At 52.2% G+C, this 21142-nt stretch overlaps 1 protein-coding gene across 1 annotated transcript in view; it reads right to left on the bottom strand.

The window, feature by feature from the left end:
- SEC23A (SEC23 homolog A, COPII coat complex component) overlaps positions 1-14008 on the bottom strand; it is a 35232-nt gene extending 21224 nt beyond the window's left edge. The window contains exons 1-8 of the mRNA XM_066612421.1: positions 13971-14008; positions 10555-10791; positions 8184-8241; positions 7921-8007; positions 2920-3156; positions 2433-2512; positions 2025-2169; positions 1512-1670 (exon numbers count right to left, since the gene is read on the bottom strand). Coding sequence (XP_066468518.1) covers positions 1512-1670; positions 2025-2169; positions 2433-2512; positions 2920-3156; positions 7921-8007; positions 8184-8241; positions 10555-10775 — 987 coding nt within the window. The 5' untranslated portion in view covers positions 10776-10791; positions 13971-14008. The remainder of the gene's footprint in view (positions 1-1511; positions 1671-2024; positions 2170-2432; positions 2513-2919; positions 3157-7920; positions 8008-8183; positions 8242-10554; positions 10792-13970) is intronic.
- Positions 14009-21142: the final 7134 nt, after the last annotated feature.

Below are 21142 nucleotides of genomic sequence, written 5' to 3'. Positions count from 1 at the left end.
AAACGGATTATCCGGATCCTTTTCAATCTGGTTTCAGGCCGGGCTTTGGGACGGAAACTGCCTTGGTCGCCTTGGTGGATGACCTACGCCGGGGACTGGACGGGGGAGTGCATCCCTGTTGGTCCTGCTGGACCTCTCGGCGGTGTTCGATACCATCAACCATGGTATACTTCTGGGCCGATTAGCCGAGTTGGGAGTTGGAGGCACTGTTTTGCGGTGGTTCCGCTCCTACTTGGAGGGTCGGTTCCAGATGGTGGTGCTGGGGGATGCCTGTTCGACACCCTGGCCTTTGAGGTGCGGGGTGCCACAGGGTTCAATTCTGTCCCCCATGCTATTTAACATCTACATGAAATCACTGGGAGAGGTCATCCGGGGGTTTGGAGTGGGGTGTCATCAATATGCTGATGACATCCAGCTCTATCTCTCCTTTCCTCCAGACTCCAGGGTGGCGGTTGAGGGCCTGGAGCGCTGTCTGGAAGCAGTGAGGATCTGGATGGGGGCTAATAAGCTGAAATTAAATCCGGATAAGACAGAGGCTCTCCTGGTTCAGAAATCCTCGATGCAGGTACTGGACTATCGGCTTGCTCTGAATGGGGTTGCACTCCCTCTGAAGGAGCAGGTCCGCAGCTTGGGGGTCCACCTGGATTCGCAGCTGCTCCTGGATTCCCAGGTGGCAGCTGTGGCTAGGGGGGCCTTCGCTTAGCTTCGGCTGGTGCACCAGCTGCGGCCGTACTTGGATCGGGCAGACCTGGCCACGGTGATCCATGCCACGGTGACATCGAGGTTAGATTATTGTAACGCGCTTTATGTGGGGTTGCCCCTGAAGACGGTTCGGAAACTGCAATTAGTGCAGAATGCGGCGGCCCGTGTGGTCACTGGAGCTAGGCGGTTTGACTCTGTCAGTCCGCTTCTCCGGGGGCTACATTGGCTGCCCATTTGTTTCCGGGCCCAATTCAAGGTGCTGGTTTTGACTTTTAAAGCCCTATACTGCTCTGGGCGATCTCAGAGATCGCCTACTTCTGTACAATCCAGCTCGTCCTCTTAGGTCATCAGAGAAGGCCTTTTTACAAGTGCCGCCGCCTAAGGAGGTACGTGGGACGGCGGCAAAAAATAGGGCCTTCTCAGTAGTGGCACCAACATTATGGAATTCCCTTCCCCTTGACTTGAGAATGGCTCCCTCTCTTGAGACTTTTCGGCGAGGCCTGAAGACATTTTTGTTTAAAGAAGCCTTCTGAGTGCATGGCCTTTTTAAACATCTTTTCTGTATCTTTTTTAGTATATTTACAGGCCTGTTTCCTCTGATTTACTACGTTTTGCTCTTTTTATCTGACTTTTTATCTGACTATGGTTTTTATGGGTATATGTTAATGTGTTTTTAATATGTTTTTATTTGTGGTTAAATTATGTTTTTAATCTGTTGTGAGCCGCCCTGGGTCCCTTTGGGGAGAAGGGCGGCATATAAATAAAGTTTAACAATAATAATAATAATACAAAAATTTCATCATACATACCTTAGTGGCCTTTTTAACGTACTTGGCGTTGTCTTTGTCAATGTCATGCCAAGACCTTATAGGCAGCTTAAGTTCATCCCCTACAACCATCCCAGGTCCCTGGGTAGCAGGTCCACCAATAAACATCATTATACGAGCACCAGTATTCGGGAAAGTGCACTGCAGAACAATATTTTTAAAGTTAGGAAACAAAAAAATATGCCTTTTGCAATCATATTGCTTTCAGAATTTATTAAGATAAATATTTAGAATTGCCCATTCAAATTCTAAAAGAGATAACATTAACAGCAAGTTACTGTTGAGGCAGCTCTGGCCAAATATAGTCCATATTTGTGGCAACTGCAAACAGAAGACACACAAGAGGAAAGGAGATGACAGACTTTTTTGCAAAGGAAGGAAGGAGCCATCCACAAGAGTTTCCTATTTTTAAATCGTATTCCCACTGGCTTAACTCTCCTCCTCAAGTCAGAGAGGGCCGGAGCATGCAGGCACGCACAGCAGAACACTAGTTACCTCTAGCAGCCCCACGGCAATGGACAGAGCCACTCCTGAGGACCGCAGGGGTCTCTTCCCCTGGGGGACAGGCCACGGATCCCGCTGCAGTTCCCCCAAAAGGTCAGTGAGGTTCATGTCAATTTTCTGCACTGGCTGTAAGAATCTGGGGGTGACAAACAATATACTGAGCACTGACCTCTTGAACCCAAGCAGCATTTCAATTTTCTAGACCACGTATCTAGTTGCACTGCCAGCGTCTCAAGCCGAGGGAGCTGCTTTTGCCTCCTCCTCAAGAGCAGTCAGCATGAGGGGCCCAGAGGAGGACTTCAGACTCTGCAAATGAACTCGCATCTTTTGTCTAAGTTACACGCCCGATTTCACCACAAAGCAATGACTGAATCATCCAAAATAAGCAGGGCTACATACCTGTTTGAAGGTGGCGGCTGCTGGACCTGAGGCCCATGGCCAGCTTGTGAAACATTCATTTTGGTAAGTCCCAGCATTTCCTGCAGAGGTTACACGGTACAAAACAGCATTTAATGCAGCCACATATTCAGTAATAATTAGATTTCCAAAACAAATTAAGAAACATCAGGCTGAGCTGCAAGTTTTTGCTCCATGACTGGAAGGAAAACATGAAAAGATCCCCCTGACAAAATGCTTTGCCTGCACATAACCAGAACAAGAACACTGGATGCATCATTTTTTTCCTTCATGCAAGTTTTAAGTCCCTTTTAAAAAGAACGATTCTAATGGGGGGCAGGTTGCAATTCTCAGTAAGAAGACACCCACCTGACAATGACCTGAACTGTAAGATATTGTTCAGTGCAGTGCAGAATCCCTGCCTCTCTCTCCAAATACAGAGCAGGCAGAAAACCAAGCAGGTTGTTTCTAACATTAATTTCCCACTTACCTGAAGCTGTTTTGCAGACAGATCCTTTGTTCCTCTGAAGACGTAACTTTTGGAAATTCCTTCACAGCCAAGCTCGTGGACTTGCACCATTCTCCCAAAAGTAATGAGCCCCACCAAAGCAGTGGGAGGCAGGAGACTCAGCGACATCTGCATTGATTCCTTCAGAGCTTGCAGGTCTTCGTCTTCCATGCAGGTGTCAACGACATAAAGAAATATCAAAGGCATCTGAGGTCCACGCTTGAAGAGACAAAAATGCCACAGCATCAGTGCTACTGGACAAAGCCAAGAGACAGTCTTGTTCCACGACCCCACTGGACAGACCCCACAGCCTGCCAGAGGTCATGGGCAGAACTGGCTCCGGAGCAATGGCCAGATCCAGTGTGGTGGATCTCCACCAGACAACCCAAGCTGAGCACGTGAATTGCGCTGGCCCCACACAAAATGGCGTGCTGACTTGTGCAAACACGATTCTAGGAGACTCCTACGCCACATAAATCAGTTCTCTTAACCGACAGGAACACAACTGTACAAGTACAAGTGCGCAAGGAGGCTGCTACTCCTGGGCGGGTTGGACAAAATGCCTTCAGGAGATCATCTAAGAAATATTTCTGCACCTCTCATTTTCTGAGCCATGCAACAGCTTCACGCTAGACCACATCTGGCTACAATCCAAGAAAAGCATTTTCTAGGAAAGGAAATCGAGGAAAGGTAAAAATACAAGGAAAGGCTACAGTGCTTGGGGCTCTTCAGTCTAGAACAGGGCTGCCCAAACCCTGGCCCCCAGGCCACCTGCGACCTGCAGGGGGCCCCAATCCGACCCCCCAGGGAGCCCCCCATCTCTAATGGGTGCTCAGCCCGCTGGAGACCTGCTGGAGCCCTTGCTGGCCCTTCGCAGACAGACAGGAAAAGGCTAAGCACTCACAGGAGAGCAGGAGCCCCGCCCATCCGCAACCCTCCCATTAGGTTGGGAAGGCTACAGCTGAGTCCAGGCATTGGGTGGGGGTGAGAAGTCCTGGGTCTGTTTGCCCTGATGTTTGGGTTGCGGGGGCAGGGGTGGGCACTGAGAAGGGATGGGAAACTGTGGGTCTATTTGTGCTGCTTGCATGTGCTGGGGGGTGGGCGCTGCAAGGGAGAAATCGCGGGATGCTTGAATGCCGCTGGAGAGCATGTCTACTCGGCAGTAAATCCCATCAGACTTAGTGGCGTTTACTCCCAGGAAAGCGTGCATCCAATTCGGCTGTAAGTGTGCTTGGGGCCGGGGACTGGTACTGCAGGGGAGAAGTTCCGGGGATGCTTGAATGCAGCTGGAGAGCATGTCTACTCAGCAGTAAGTCCCATAGAGTCAGTGGGCCTTACTCCCAGGAAACTGTGGGTTGATTGGGCTGTGAGTGCTCAGTTTTGGAGGAAGGCACTGCAGGGGAGAACTCACGGGATGTTTGGATGGGGAGGAAACCTACTGCTTTTGCTTGTTGGGGTTACTGGCAGAGAGGGAGGAAAATGGGGGTCCATTTGTGAAGGGGAAATACACACAGCTCTCTGCCTGCTTCTAAGTTGTTTGGTGCTCGGCGCAGGCTGGGGGAGGGGGGCTGAGAGAGGGAGACAGGCAGCTCCCTTCTCTGTGTGAATGAGGAGAAACAAACTCCCGTCCTGGGGGGCAGGTGCCCACCAGATCCCTGACTGGTTGTGTTCCTTTGCTGCTGCCTGTTGCCAGGATGGGGGGAGAGAGAGAGTAAAAACATGCTCCTGCCCTTGCTGACTCCTCATAAGTTTGTTCTGAGCTTTCCCCTAGGAAGAGGTGTGTTATATCTGTCAGGAATTATTCTAACAACCCCCCTTTTCTGGATTTCATGTGTATTATAAATAAGCTCAGTAAAATTAGTTCATTCATATAAGTTCCGCCTCTAATACCAAGCCACCTTGGGTCCCTTTGAGGAGAAGGGCGGGGTATAAATAAAGTTGTTGTTGTTATTATTTATTATTAATATATTCATTTATATAAATTTATTCAAATTTGAAATGTAAACCCCCCCCCCGGCCCCCAACACAGTGTCAGAGAGAAGATGTGGCCCTCCTGCCAAAATGTTTGGGCACCCCTGGTCTAGAAAAAAAGTGCCGGGGGGGGGGGGGGAAGACAGGATTGAGATTGTAATACTGGGGGCATACCATCGTTCTCCAGACCAGAAACCTGAAGGGGACCTGGAAATGAGGACAGATCAGGGAGGTGACAAGGAGGGACAGGGTTGTAATCATGGGGGACTTCAATTATCCTCATATTGACTGGGTCAATTTGTGTTCCGATCATGAAAAGGAGACCGGATTCCTTGACGTGCTAAATGACTGTGCCTTAGAGCAGCTAGTCATGGAGCCCACCAGAGGACAGGTGACTCTGGATTTAATATTGTGTAGTACTCAGGACCTGGTTAGAGATGTCAATGTTACTGAGCCATTGGGGAACAGTGATCATGTTGTGATCCGTTTTGACATGCTCATTGGGGGAAGAATACCGGGCAAATCTCTCACAAAAACCCTTGACTTTCGATGAGCTGACTTCCCTCAAATGAGGAGGCTGGTTAGAAGGAGGTTGAAAGGGAAGGTAAAAAGAGACCAATCTCTCCAGAGTGCATGAAGGCTGCTTAAAACAACAGTAATAGAGGCCCAGCAGAGGTGTATACTGCAAAGGAAGAAGGGCTCTGCTAAGTCCAGGAGGTGCCCGCATGGCTAACCAGCCAAGTTAGAGAGGCTGTGAAGGGCAAGGAAGCTTCCTTCCGTAAATGGAAGTCTTGCCCCAATGAGAATAAACAGGAACATAGACTGTGGCAAAATAAATATAAGAAGGTGATATGGGAGGCCAAGAGAGACTATGAGGAACACATGGCCAGCAGCATTAAGGGGAATGATAAAAGCTTCTTCAAATATGTTGGAAGCAGGAAACTCGCCAGAGAAGCGGTTGGCCCTCTGGATGGTGAGGGAGGGAAAGGGGAGATAAAAGGAGTCCTAGAGATGGCAGAGAAATTAAATGAGTTCTTTGCATCTGTCTTCATGGCAGAAGACCTCAGGCAGATACCGCTGCCGGAACGGCCCCTCCTGACCAAGGAATTAAGTCAGATAGAGGTTAAAATAGAAGATGTTTCAGACCTCATTGATAAGTTAAAGATCAATAAGTCACTGGGCCCTGATGGCATCCACCCAAGAGTTATTAAAGAATTGAAGAATGAAGTTGCTGATCTCCTGACTAAAATATGCAACTTGTCCCTCAAATAGCCATGGTGCCAGAGGACTGGAGGATAGTAAATGTTACACCAATCTTTAAAAAGGGAAGGAAGGGGGACCCAGGAAACTATAGGCCGGTCAGCCTAACATCTATAACAGGTAAGATAGTGGAATGCCTCATCAAAGATAGAATCTCAAAACACACAGACGAACAAGCCTTGCTGAGGGAGAATCAGCCTGGCTTCTGTAGGGGTAAGTCTTGCCTCACGAACCTTACAGAATTCTTTGAAAAGGTCAACATGCATGTGGATGCGGGAGAACCTGCGGACATTATATATCTGGACTTTCAGAAGGTGTTTGACATGGTCTCTCACCAAAGGTTGCTGAAAAAATCTCCACAGTCAAGGAATTAGAGGGCAGGTCCTCTCACGGATTGAGAACTGGTTGAAGACCAGGAAACAGAGAGCAGGTGTCAATGGGCAATTTTCACAATGGAGAGAGGTGAAAAGCGGTGTGCCCCAAGGATCTGTCCTGGGACCGGTGCTTTTCAATCTCTTCATAAATGACCTGGAGACAGGGGTGTGCAGTGAGGTGGCTAAGTTTGCAGACGACACCAAACTTTTCCAAGTGGTGAAGACCAGAAGTGATTGTGAGGAGCTCCAGAAGGATCTCTCCAAACTGGGAGACTGGGCAGCAAAATGGCAGATGCGTTTCAATGTCAGTAAGTGTAAAGTCATGCACATTGGGGCAAAAAATCAAAACTTCACATATAAGCTGATGGGTTCTGAGCTGTCTGTGACAGATCAGGAGAGAAATCTTGGGGTGGTGGTGGACAGGTTGATGAAAGTGTCGACCCAATGTGCGGCGGCAGTGAAGAAGGCCAATTCTATGCTTGGGATCATTAGAAAAGGTATTGAGAACAAAACGGCTAATATTATAATGCCACTGTACAAATCTATGGTAAGGCCACACCTGGAGTATTGTGTCCAGTTCTGGTCGCCGCATCTCAAAAAAGACATAGTGGAAATGGAAAAGGTGCAAAAGAGTGACTAAGATGATTCCTGGCCTGGGGAACCTTCCTTATGAGGAAAGGCTACAGCGTTTGGGCCTCTTCCGCCTAGAAAAGAGGCGCCTGAGGGGGGACATGATTGAGACATACAAAATTATGCAGGGGATGGACAGAGTGGATAGAGAGATGCTCTTTACACTCTCACATCACAGCAGAACCAGGGGACATCCACTAAAATTGAGTGATGGGAGAATTAGAACAGATAAAAGAAAATATTTCTTTACTCAGCGTGTAATTGGTCTGTGGAACTCCTTGCCACAGGATGTGGTGACGGCATCTGACCTGGACGCCTTTAAAAGGGGATTGGAAAAGTTTCTGGAGGAAAAATCCATTATGGGTTACAAGCCATGATGCATATGTGCAATCTCCTGATTTTAGAAATGGGCTATGTCAGAATGCGAAATGCAAGGAAGGGCATCAGGATCCAGGTCTCTTGTGTGCTCCTTGAGGCATCTGGTGGGCCACTGCGAGATACAGAAAGCTAGACTAGATGAGCTTTTGGCCTTATCCAGCATGGCTCTTCTTATGGTCTTCAGTAATCCATTAAGAAGAATTGCTGAGCCTCTCAGACCTACTCTGTTGCCCCAGTGGTGCGTCAGCACAACTCCACACAGTGGGACAATATGCAATAAACACCTTGGTTTTACTTGTAGTGCATCCTGACTGCTCGCTTGCCTGGCTCAGCAATCCCTGGAATTACATGAGCAAATCACAGTAATTACCTGTACCACATATTCAATACTTGAAAACTGAGGTAAGAGTTCTGCAGGCTGGTTCATCTCGGATATGCCAGCATATGTAGGAGGAAACTGGAAGAGAAAGATGATCACATTAAGGGAAAGTACCAAGGATAACTTTCTTGGAAACAACTAACATAGATAATTGTTTTTCTCTCTCATATCTATACACAGGAATATTGCTACCACTCATTTCTCAATCTTAAACAAAGCTCCTTAGAAGAAAGTCTATTTTAAAAAAATGTTACCTGATTTCTCTGATAACAAAAGTTGCAAGCCCATAGTTTTGCTCGATAATCCACCTGACTAAAAGAATAAAATTTAGAACGTTTAGCATATTAAGTTTAGAAATATTAGCAACTTATAAACGCAAGCTGGATACACCAAATAGGCTTGATATCCAAATAGGAAACATGAAGTTTAGTCACAACGTTCATTCAGATCCCAACTAGTTACCAAAACACGTTTCCGTGGTACTGGTTAACTGCAGAGGCAGGTTGGAATACTGAGAAGACCCTCTAGAGCAAGGGTGCTCAAACTCCGGCCCGGGGGCCATTTGTGGCCCTCAGGGATGCCCAATCCAACCCACAGGGAGCCCCCAGTCTCCAATGAGCCTCAGGCTCTCTGGAGACATATTGGAGCCTGTGCTGGCCCGACGTAACAGTTTTCAGCATGAGGGCGACTGTTCAACCTCCTGTGCAAGTTGCAGGCCGAGGGTTCCCTCCACTGCTTGCTGTTTCATGTCTGTGAAGCAGCAGTGGCAGTGAAGGGAAGATCAGCCTTGCCTTGTGCATGGCCTTTTATAGGCATTGAGCTATTGCGAGACCATCATTCATTCATATAAGTTCCATCTCTAATATATTCATTTAAGTAAATTTATGTAAATTTATTCAAATTTTAAATGTAAATTCCTTTTTCCCTAGTCCCCCGACACAGTGGCAGAGAAATGATGTGGCCCTCCTGCCAAAAAGTTTGGACACCCCTGCTCTAGAAACACATTCTGTGCAATGTGAGAACCCTAACCCTAAGCATGAACCAGCCCCCTCCCCCCAAAAAATGGGAAAGCCTCCATTGTGCCTTTGGCACACATAAGATGCTACTTTGGTGCACCTTGGCGCACCTTTCATGCACACAAGATGCTACTTTTATACCAGGCAGTATCCAGCGTAAGAAAAAACATTGATGAGAAAGAACCCAGCAGGGGAAGCAAGGCCCCAGTTCTGAATCTTACAGTGACCCATCAGATGCCTCAAGGAGAATACAATACAAGAGACCTGCAACTGGGTGACCTCCCTTGCATCTGGTGCAAGTTCAGTGAAAGTGTCGACCAAAGTATGGCATTGGAAAAGAAGGCTAATCCTATGCTCGGGATCCATGTTAGAAAAAGTATTGAGAATAAGGGCCCAATCCTAAGCTTTGCGCACTGGCTCACCACCAGCACACTCTGTTGCAAACGTGCCATAAGGCACTTTTGTGCACCCTAGCTCCGGTGCTCCACCGGTGCTATCCCAGCACCAGCTGGCGCTGGAGCTCCACCACTCAGCAGTCGCATGGACTGCCAAGTAGCAGAGAGGTAGGTGGAGGCATGGGGGAAGGGAGGTGTAGAGGAGGTGTTCCAGGGAGGTGGAGGGAGGGCAGAACTAGTGGAGCTTTGGGCTGGCTGCTCGACATAGAGGTTCTTGATTCTATGCCAACCTTTGGGTCGCCACAGAATCAAGTAGCCCCATTGCAGGGCTACTCGCTTTATCCAGGGGAAGTGGACGAAAGTCCCCTTCTCCCAAGGAGTCACCAGCGGCTACCTGGAGTGGTCTGGATGCAGTGGCAGCCATTTTCGGCACCGCCGGCACCGCTGCAGCCCCATGCGCCGGGCAGCTCAGGATCGGGCTGCCCAACAGCTCATATTACAATGCCGTTGTACAAATTGATGGCAAGGCCTCACCCCAGAGTACTGTGTCCAGTTCTGGCTGTCACATCTCAAAAAGGGTAGATGGAAAAGGTGCAAAAGAGACTGACGAAAATGATTACTGGGCTGCGACACATTCCTTATGAGGAAAGACTGCAGCATTTGGGTCTCTTCAGCCTAGAAAAGAGGTGCCTGAGGGGGAACATGATTGAGACATACAAAGTTATGCAGAAAATGGATAGAGTGGATAAACGCTCTTTTCTCTCTCACATAACACCAGAACCAGGGGACACTCACTCAAATTGATTGTTGGGAGAGTTTGAACAGACAAAAGAAAATATTTCTTTACCCAGTAGGTAATTAGTCTGTGAAACTCCTTTCCACAGGAGGTGGTGATGGCATCTCACCTAGATGCCTTTAAGAGGGGCTCGGACAAATTTCTGGAGAAAAGTTCATCAAGGGTTACAAGTCACGATAGACATGTGCAAGCTTCTGATTTTAAAAGCAGGCTACCTCAGAATGCCAGATGCAGGGAGGGCACCAGGACGCAGGTTGTGTCTTGCTGTGTTATGTGCTCCCTGAAGCAACAGCTGGGCCACTGGACCACAGACACAGGAAGCCTGACTAGATGGGCCCTTGGCCTGATCCAGTGGGGCTTTCCTTATGTTCTTAACATGCAAACAAAATGTAAACTGTAAACTTGTTGTTGCAATTACCACAGTGGATTCAGAACAGCACGACAAGTTGTTCTGCTGCACAGGACGGGCTCGTACTGAATGGGAGGCAAGTCAGGCCGCTCCTTCAGTGGTGTGAACAGGGAGGCCACTGGAACCACCATCCTCGTAGCTTCCAAGCGGCTGGAAGGCCACACATTCCAGCTGAACCTCACGCCATCCCGGTCTTCATTCTGCTGGATAAACTCCAGGAAGGTGGTCATCGTGACTGTCTTACTTCTGGAAAAGAAGCACAAATGAATGGATAGCTGCTGGCTTTAAAGAACACACAGGAAACCTCCACTGCATGACCTCAGCCCAAAGAGACACCCGCAAGATCTGCTTAGCCAGCCACCTGAAAACACAGGAAAGCAAGACTGGGGGAGCCCCCTGAACTCCCCCCTACTGTGGACATCTCTACCACATAAGAGGCTTTTGTGATGTCTCAGCATCCTGAGGGCTGCTGAGTCATCTCGTCCAGATGTGGTCATCTGGGCTCTGCTGCTGCCACCGCCACCACTGACCTTTTTTCCCCAAGCTGCCAGAAAACAAAGGACCCGACTTTGAGCCAATTTGGTAGCCCAAGAAAGCACAAGATCTTCAGTGGCAGGAAATTCCAGTGGCTCAGGTGATCCCAGCATCCAGCTCCACAGGTAAGACTGGCCAACACCCACAGCTTACAGAAAGTAGATACCCACCTATTGCCCATGTACTCAGATCAACATCAGGAGCAACTCGTCTGCCTTTTTTTTTTACTCATCTCTGTTAATATTTGTTATTTTAATAACCCCTGCTAATTGGGTAACCCCTGCTAATTGGGTAAGAGGCACTTTTTCAAGTGGGTGTTCCTCTTTTTAGCAGGGGGAGAGTAACTGGCCCACCTCACCCCAGCAGTATCTTTTCTAGTGGCTGTCTGCTGGTGTTCTTTTCGCATCTTTTTAGATTGTGAGCCCTTTTGGGACAGGGAGCCATTAGTTATTTGATTTTTCTCTGTAAACCGCTTTGTGAACTTTTAGTTGAAAAGTGGTATATAAATACTGTTAATAATAAATAATAATAATAATAATTATACCACCACAACCTTGACAACAAAAAGAAACATTTTTTTTTAGAGGTATTTGATACCATAAGCCACCACCCATGTTTATGAAGATTAAATTCCAAGACCACCATCAAGACACAAGCAACTGCCTTGCTAAGAGACAGTACAGTGTATATAAATACTGTTAATAATAATACAGTGCAGCCCCTAGGAAACAACCCCTCAGTTCTTGTGTAAACTGAATCAACTGTAAGAAAACACTTTGGATTCCAATTCTGGAATTCCATTGTAGGTTTGTGATTTTATGGTAAGCGGCTGTGCAAGTCTTGTGGATAAACCACATGGGGAAACTATAACCAGTGAACAGTAAACAAGAATACTAATTAACACTGTGACAGTGGAGAAAAAAGTGACACCCATGTTACACAATTAATTAACGACCCTGTCCTGCTACCTCAAAATGGCCATTCTCTGCCTTACACTGCTATCAGAGTGTTGCACCAGCGTGCCAACTGCGTGGTACAGCTGGACCAAGGCAGGGGGGGAAGGCTGGGAAAGACACAGAAGGCAAGTCCACCAACGGTCCTGTGTGCCTCAAGAGCCAGTATAGCAGTCATGCACTGTCAGAGCCAAAACAAAACTCAGAACCACCAGAAAACTGTGAAGGAAGCGGCTGTTTGTATGGATCCTCCTACCTTGGCTATAGCCTCTGTGGTGCCCCTGGATTTCCCCCCCACTTATAACGGAGTGCACTGCTACTCATGAATAATGCCTTCATTATAAAGGCATTCCCCCATATCCACGGTCTCAATTATGCGCTGTTCAAAAATCACACAAATGACTTGTGTGTGATCACAGCCTTCCTGTCACCATCTCCTGTGTTTTGCTGGCTCTTTGCAAGCCCATAACCCACTCTATTGGCCTCCATGGGCCATCAGAAGCAACTGGAAGTTGTGTCCACAAACTGGACAAGGTGAGTAGTGGCGATTAAAACTTTGAGAACTGCAGACTTATGAAGACTTGTCTCTTGGAATGGCCACGGTGCCAGAAGACTGGAGAATAGCAAGTGTCACACCGATGTTTAAAAAGACAAGACGAGGGGACCCGGATAATTATAGCCCGGTCAGCCTAATGTCTTTTCCAGGTAAGATGGTGGAATGCCTCATCAAAGATAGAATCTCAAAACACATAGACAAACAAGCCTTGCTGAGGGAGAATCAGACTGGCTTCTGTAAGGGTAAGTCTTGCCTCACAAGCCTTTTAGAATTCTTTGAAAAGGTCAACAGGGTTAGGTCAACATGTGGATGCGGGACAACCCGTGGACATTATATATCTGGACTTTCAGAAGGCGTTTGACACGGTTCCTCACCAAAGGCTACTGAGAAAACTCCAGGCAGGGAATTAGAGGGCAGGTCCTCTCCTGGATTAGGAACTGGCTGAGGTTCAGGAAGCAGAGAGTGGGTGTCAATGGGCAATTTTCACAGTGGAGAGAGGCGGAAAGTGGCGTGCCCCAAGGATCTGTCCTGGGACTGATGCTTTTCAAACTGTTCATAAATGTCCTGGAGACAGGGTTAAGCAGCGAGGTGGCCAAGTCTGCAGATGACACCAAACTTTTCCAAGTGGTGAAGACCAAAAGTGATTGTGAGGAGCTCCAGAACTGAACTCTCTGAACTGGGAGAATCAGCAAAATGACAGGTGCGTTTCAACGTAAGTAAGTGCTAAGTCATGCACACCGGGGAAAAGAACTTCACATAGAGGCTAAAGGGTTCTGAGCTGACTTTGACAGACGTATGCGGGACGCAGGACAAGCCGCTGGAAGCTCCCTCCTGCTGCTGCCCCGAAGTGCAGTCGGGCGAGCCCCGCGGAGAGCCGCACTGGCAGGAGCCCGCCCGCCGGCCGCCCGGGAGCTCCGCAGAGTCGCCGCCGCCGCCGGGACGAGGCCGCCTCTGCCCGGCCGGGAAGGGCTGGCGAGGCCCAGCGGGGATGCGGCCAGGGGAGCGCGAGGGCGGCCGCCTGCAGCGGGCCGGGCCGGGCGGGAGCGCGGAGCGCAGCCTCCCCGTCAGCGCCGCCGCCTCGCCGGGCCCAGCAGCGCCCTTTGCCCGCCGACGTGGCCGCGGCCGGGAGGCGCCGCGCTCTCCCCGCAGGCCAGCCGCGCACGGGCGCCGTCTCCGGCTGCGCCCCGGCCCGCCCCGTCCGCGGTCCTCCGGCTCGCCTGCGGGTCCGCGCGCCTTGCGGGCTTTGCGGGCCGGGCGCGCAGCTGGCCCCGCCCCGCCCCCTCCGAGGGCTGCGCGCAGCGCCCGCAGGTGAGTTCCGCGCAGCGCGCTCTCCGCGGAGGAGCAGCCTCGGCGAGCCGGGCGGCGGCGCCCCCCCCACGCACCTGGCTCTGCGGGCGGGGCTCCCCCTCGGTCGCTCGCTCGCTCGCTCGCTCGGTCAGTCCCCGCCGCCTCCCTTCGGGCCCGCGCTCTGCCCGCCCACGCGACCAACGCGGCCGAAGGGGCGGGCGCGCCACGTCAGAGCGCCTGGCCCCGCCCCGCAGCGCACGCGGGGCGGGACCTGCCGAGGCGGCACGCGCGCCTGCGCTTCCCTGGCCGGGGGCCTGCGGGCAGCACTGGAGGCCGTCCGGAAGCGCGTCCCGCTGGCGCGGCTTCAGCTGCTGGAACGTCCTGCCCGGGCGGCCTCGCCTGCTTCTCACCTCGCAGCGCCAGGACCCCCCTTCAGAAGGAGAGTGTGTCGGGACCCACCGGAGGGGCGTCATCCAGCAGGAGCGCTTTTGCAGTCCTGTGAAGCCCCGCCGACTGTCCCTGTTCGCAGCATACGGAGGAGCTGCTCAGCGCGAGGGTCCCCTCCATGGCAGCACCTGGTCTGACACATTAACAAAATACTGAGATGAATGGGGACCCACCAGAACTTGGCTGGCGACCACCCAGTGGTTCCCGACCCAGTCTGAGAAACATTGGAGGCTGCGCCGGCGAAGGAGCCTCTCGCACACAGCACATGCTTCCATCATAAGAACATAAGAACATAAGAACAGCCCCACTGGATCAGGCCATAGGCCCATCTAGTCCAGCTTCCTGTATCTCACAGCGGCCCACCAAATGCCCCAGGGAGCACACCAGATAACCAGATCACCAGATCATGTGAGCAGCGGCCTGAGGCAGTTAGTCTGGGCCGTGCCAGGCCGGCCAGAGCCTGTGTCCCTGCAGGGCTTGGTGCCGGCGGCAGCAGTCTCAGTGGTGGGGCTGCCTGTGAGCAGACTCCAGCTTTCCAGCACTGTTGCGGCCACAAGTGAAGGGCACGTGTTCCCAGACCTTGAAGCCTCTGCGCTGCAGGGCGTCCTGTTGGGCCAGCTGCAGCGGCACCGGGAAAGCGGGCGGGATCGGGCCCTCACTCCTTCCCAGGGCGCGTGAGCAAGACGCATCCGACGGGCAGGGAGTGCTGGAGGCAGCCTCAGCCTCCAGCAGGCGGGAAGCCTCTCTGGATGATGCAGGGGATGCGGGGGCGAGCGCTGCTGCGCCTAGTGCCAGGCAGCAGTGTAGCTCATGACCATGCAGCCCAGTGTCCAGCTCAAAACGTTGCCCCAGAGGCGGAGTTCACCTGAACAACAGTCGCCTCCTCGGGCAGTTCTGAGTTGAGCAAACCCACTTTTTCTTCCAAAAGGCAGTTGTGTTTTCTGGCTATTGGCCATTAACTTTTGATAGGAGGCATACTGCACTGGGGCCTGTTTCCTTGCGCTCTGCGTTGAATTCCCTTTCCGGTGATATGTGCCATGAAGGTATTATTCGTACACACCGTGACTCACAATCTGGGCCACTAGTGTCAGGCTCAGCTTGTTGCCCCCCAAGCTGGATGCTGCTGCCCCCCCTGCACCCCTTAGCTACGCCCTGATACCGGGGGGTCAGCCTCAGCGTGGAGCGGGACTGGGCGGCCTCGAGCGGGGCCTCAAGTACCCCAGTTCTGCCACTGTGCACTGCGCTTCCCAGAAACTCCAGGCTGGCCTGTGCCGGGAGCCGGAGGGCAGTGCGCTGGGAAGGTGCTTGCCTGCATCCAAGGACGGTGGCAGTTCTGGCGGGTGGCCTGCAGTGGCGGACACAGCCTGGTGCAGGAGCGAAGGGCTGCAGGCAGCCTCTGGGCCGCTGCACCTCGTGCAGCACAGTGCTTGCTTGCCTCGTTGGCGCACCGCAGTGCTGCGAAGCATCCTGGGCAAGAGCACTGCAGGAAAGGCATAAGAACAGTCCCACTGGATCAGACCATAGGCCCATCTAGTCCAGCTTCCTATATCTCACATTGGCCCACCAAATGCCCCAGGGAGCACACCAGATAACAAGAGACCTCATCCTGGTGCCCTCCCTTGCATCTGGCATTCTGATATCATGGCTTGTAACCCGTAATGGATTTTTCCTCCAGAAACTTGTCCAATCCCCTTTTAAAGGCATCCAGGCCAGATGCCATCACCACATCCTGTGGCAAGGAGTTCCACAGACCAACCACACGCTGAGTAAAGAAATATTTTCTTTTCTCTGTCCTAACCCTCCCAATGCTCAATTTTAGTGGATGTCCCCTGGTTCTGGCGTTATTAGATTAGATTATTAGATTATAATATTGCAATAGATTAGATTATTGCAATGCGCTCAACGTGGGGCTGCCTTTGAAGACGGTCTGGAAATTACAACTAGTACAGAACGCGGCTGCTCGTGTGGTTGCTGGGGCACGTCGGTTTGACTCTGTCGAGCCATTGCTCCGGCGGCTACACTGGCTGCCGGTTCTGTTCCGGGCCCAATTCAAGGTGCTAGTTTTGACTTTTAAAGCCCTTTACGGCTTGGGTCCGGGGTATTTGAGGGACCGCCTCCTTCCCTACAATCCTGCCCGTGCTCTTAGATCATCTGAGAGGGCCCTTTTGACTGTGCTGCCACTAAGAGATGTGAGAGGGGCAGCGGCCAGGAAGAGGGCCTTCTTGGTGGTGGCCCCCGAACTGTGGAATACCCTCCCCTTAGAACTGAGAACTGCTCTCTCGTTGCTAACGTTTCGGCGTGGACTGAAGACCTTTTTATTCCAAAAAGCTTTTTTGTTGACAGGCTGGCTGGCGTTCTTGCTCTTGCTTTTTATATGAAAATTCATGGGGTTTGTTTGTTTGTTTGTTTTTAGATTTTTTTAATTATTGTAAATTGTTTTTAATGATTGTTTTTAATGTTGTATTTTTAAAGTGTTTTAAGCCGCCTTGTGTGCCCGTTGGGCAAAAAGGCGGGGTATAAATTAATAAAATAATAATTATTATTATTATGTGAGAGTGTAAAGAGCATCTCTCTATCCACTTTATCCTTCCCATGCATAATTTTGTAGGTCTCAATCATGTCCCCCCTCAGGCGCCTCTTTTCTAGGACGAAGAGGCCCAAACGCCGTAGCCTTTCCTCATAAGGAAGGTGCCCCAGCCCCGTAATCATCTTAGTCACTCTCTTTTGCACCTTTTCCATTTCCACTATGTCCTTCTTGAGATGTGGCGACCAGAACTGGACACTGTTGGCAACCTTCAGTCTCGAAAGATTATGGTATCGTGCTCTGAAAGGTGATTCTGGAACAGCGTCTAGTGTGGCTGAAAAGGCCGATTTGGGAGTGACAATCCCTTCCACACCGGGAGCAAGTGCAGTCTGTCCCTGGTCTGTCTCCCTGGCTATGGGCCTTCCTTCTTTGCCTCTTAGCCTCAGTCTGTTGGCCAAGTGTCTCTTCAAACTGGGAAAGGCCATGCTGCACAGCCTGCCTCCAAGCGGGCCGCTCAGAGGCCAGGGCTTCCCACCTGTTGAGGTCCACTCCTAAGGCCTTCAGCTCCCTCTTGCAGATGCCCTTGTGTCGCAGCTGTGGTCTACCTGTAGGGCGCTTTCCTTGCACGAGTTCCTTTCCTCACAATGGAGAGAGGTGAAAAGCGGTGTGCCCCAAGGATCTGTCCTGGGACCGGTGCTTTTCAACCTCTTCCTAAATGACCTGGAGACAGGGTTGAGCAGTGAAGTGGCTAAGTTTGCAGACGACACCAAACCTTTCCGAGTGGTGAAGACCAGAAGTGATTGTGAGGAGCTCCAGAAGGATCTCTCCAGACTGGCAGAATGGGCAGCAAAATGGCAGATGCACTTCAATGTCAGTAAGTGTAAAGTCAAGCACATTGGGGCAAAAAATCAAAATTTAGATATAGGCTGCTGGGTTCTGAGCTGTCTGTGACAGATCTTGGGGTGAGAGATCTTGGTGAGAGATCTTGGGGAGAGAGATCTTGGGGTGGTGGTGGATAGGTCGATGAAAGTGTCGACCCAATGTGCGGCGGCAGTGAAGAAAGCCAATTCTATGCTTGGGATCATTAGGAAGTGTATTGAGAACAAAACGGCTAGTATTATAATGCCGTACAAATCGATGGTAAGGCCACACCTGGAGTATTGTGTCCAGTTCTGTTGACACTCAAAAACATCTCAAAAAAGACATAATGGAAATGGAAAAGGTGCAAAAGAGAGTGACTAAGATGATTACTGGGCTGGGGCACCTCCCTTAGGAGGAAAGGCTATGACGTTTGGACCTCTTCAGCCTAGAAAAGAGATGCCTGAGGGGGGACATGATTGAGACATACAAAATTATGCAGGGGATGGACAGAGTGCATAGGGAGATGCTCTTTACACTCTCACATAATACCAGAACCAGGGGACATCCACTAAAATTGAGTGTTGGGCGGGTTAGAACAGACAAAAGAAAATATTTCTTTACTCAGCTTGTGGTTGGTCTGTGGAACTCCTTGCCACAGGATGTGGTGATGGCGTCTGGCCTATACGCCTTTAAAAGGGGATTGGACAAGTTTCTGGAGGAAAAATCCATTATGGGTTACAAGCCAAGATGTGTATGCGCAATCTCCTGATTTTAGAAATGGGTTATGTCAGAAGGCCAGATGCAAGGGAGGGCACCAGGATGAGGTCTCTTGTTATCTGGTGGGCTCCCTGGGGCATTTGGTGGGCCGCTGTGAGATACAGGAAGCTGGACTAGATGGGCCTATGGCCTGATCCAGTGGGGCTGTTCTTATGTTCTTAAACTACAATTCCCAGGAAGCCTTGCAGGTCTCTTGTTATCTGGTGTGCTCCCTGGGGCATTTGGTGGGCTGCTGTGAGATACAGGAAGCTGGACTAGATGGGCCTACGGCCTGCTCCAGTGGGGCTGTTCTTATGTTCTTAACTACAATTCCCAGGAGGCCTTGCAGGTCTCCTGTTCCCTGGTGTGCTCCCTGGGGCATTTGGTGGGCCGCTGCGAGATACAGGAAGCTGGACTGGATGGGCCTATGGCCTGATCCAGTGGGGCTGTTCTTATGTTCTTAACTACAATTCCCAGAATGCCTTGCAGGTCTCTTGTTGTCTGGTGTGCTCCCTGGGGCATTTGGTGGGCCGCTGTGAGATACAGGAAGCTGGACTAGATGGGCCTATGGCCTGATCCAGTGGGGCTGTTCTTATGTTCTTAACTACAATTCCCAGGAGGCCTTGCAGGTCTCTTGTTATCTGGTGTGCTCCCTGGGGCATTTGGTGGGCTGCTGTGAGATACAGGAAGCTGGACTAGATGGGCCTACGGCCTGCTCCAGTGGGGCTGTTCTTATGTTCTTAACTACAATTCCCAGGAGGCCTTGCAGGTCTCCTGTTCCCTGGTGTGCTCCCTGGGGCATTTGGTGGGCCGCTGCGAGATACAGGAAGCTGGACTGGATGGGCCTGTGGCCTGCTCCAGCGGGGCTGTTCTTATGTCCTTATGAGTTCTGCATAGAGGAGACCCTTTGGGATCCGGCCGTCATCCATTCTCACGGCGTGACCCAGCCAACGCAGGCGCCTCTGTGGTGAGACCATCGGAACTGGAGCACTGGGCGCAAGACTCCGGTTGTGATGGCCTCACCACCGCTTCGTGCAGCGGCGTTATAAAGGCACAGCCCGCCGCAGGCGGTTCCGCCCGCACAGCTCGAGTCCGCCGCCGCGCTTCGGGGGCGGGACGCGGCGCTCGACCGAGGCCGGCCTCGTCCAGGGCTGCAGCCACGCTGAGCGACGGCCGAAGGCTGCGCCCTCCCGCCGCAACAGCCGCGCACGGCGCTGCAGAGCTCCGCGGCGGCGTACCGAACAGCGCGGGAGCTCCCGATGGGTTCTCACAGGCTCCTGACGCCCCGCCCCTCCTTCCCGGCGTCCCCTGCGAGCGAGCGCCCTCGTGCTCGGCGGCGCCTGCGTGATGACGTCGCGGGACCGCGCCGGACCGCCGATTCGGGCTCGGTCTGGCAGCGCCGGCCCCGGGCCGTCCCCGCCCATGGTAAGCGAGGGGCCGCCTTCCCCCTCCCGGCACGTGCCCTCCGGTCCGGGGGGGCCGCGCTCGGCCCGCAGCGCCCCGCCGCGCCCCGGAGGACGCCCGGCGCTCTTCCCCGCGCCCGGGCGGCTCGGCTCTGCTCCGCCGGCTGCCCCGGGGAGGGGAGGGGCACACCGAGGCCGCTGCCGCAGCCCTTCGCTCGGGCCCGCAGCGCCTCCTCGCGCCGCAGCTCCCCCCTCCCGCCACGGCGGCCGCACACCCAGTCCCAGGAGGCCGGGCCGGGCCGGGCCAGAGCGTAGCGCCCAGAGCGTGGCTGCCCGCCGGCCGCGGCCCCGGGACGGCCTGCGCGATTCAGACCCCCAGAAACGCGAAGGGCTCGCCTGAGTGGCGCCCAGGAGGCTTCCGTCCAGCTTTCCCATCGCGCCCCTGCCGGGCGAGCACCCTCAGGTGCTCTCCGTCCCCGACGCCGTTGCGCCTGGCGGGGTCGGCGACCCGTCGCTGGGACTGAGGCGTCCGGCGTGGGCCGGTGGAGGTCTCGAACCACGTAGGGTTCGAGGGGAAAGTGGGGCTGCCCTGGCCCTGAGCACTGGGCAGGCTGCCCACCCCAGCGTGCGGGGCTGCTCTGCTCTCACGCAGGAGCAGCTGCCGCTGGAGTCGATGGGACTTGGAAGGAGCCTGGACCCCAGTTCCGTCTGCCAGATGACGCAGAGTCCCGAGCGCTCCGCAATAGGCGTCAAGCGCTTGCCTTTACCTCTTTACCTCTAATACCAGAACCAGGGGACATCCACTAAAATTGAGTGTTGGGCGGGTTAGGACAGACAAAAAAAAATATTTCTTTACTCAGCGTGTGGTCGGTCTGTGGAACTCCTTGCCACAGGATGTGGTGCTGGCGTCTAGCCTAGACGCCTTTAAAAGGGGATTGGACAAGTTTCTGGAGGAAAAATCCATTATGGGGTACAAGTCATGATGTGTATGCGCAACCTCCTGATTTTAGAGGTGGGTTATGTCAGAATGCCAGATGCAAGGGAGGGCACCAGGATGAGGTCTCTTGTTATCTGCTGTGCTCCCTGGGGCATTTGGTGGGCTGCTGTGAGATACAGGAAGCTGGACTAGATGGGTCTGTGGCCTGATCCAGTGGGGCTGTTCTTATGTTCTTAAGGAGGTCAGTTCAGTGGTGGCACCTCCTGCCAAAGCCCCATCTTGGACCTGATCCCACTGCATGGGTCCACACAGACTATTTGGCTGGTAGAGGTCCAAATA

The sequence above is a fragment of the Tiliqua scincoides genome, chromosome 1 (genome assembly GCF_035046505.1).
Source record: "Tiliqua scincoides isolate rTilSci1 chromosome 1, rTilSci1.hap2, whole genome shotgun sequence".
In the NCBI taxonomy this organism is placed as follows: domain Eukaryota; kingdom Metazoa; phylum Chordata; class Lepidosauria; order Squamata; family Scincidae; genus Tiliqua; species Tiliqua scincoides.
This window is presented reverse-complemented; position numbering and strand designations above follow the sequence as displayed.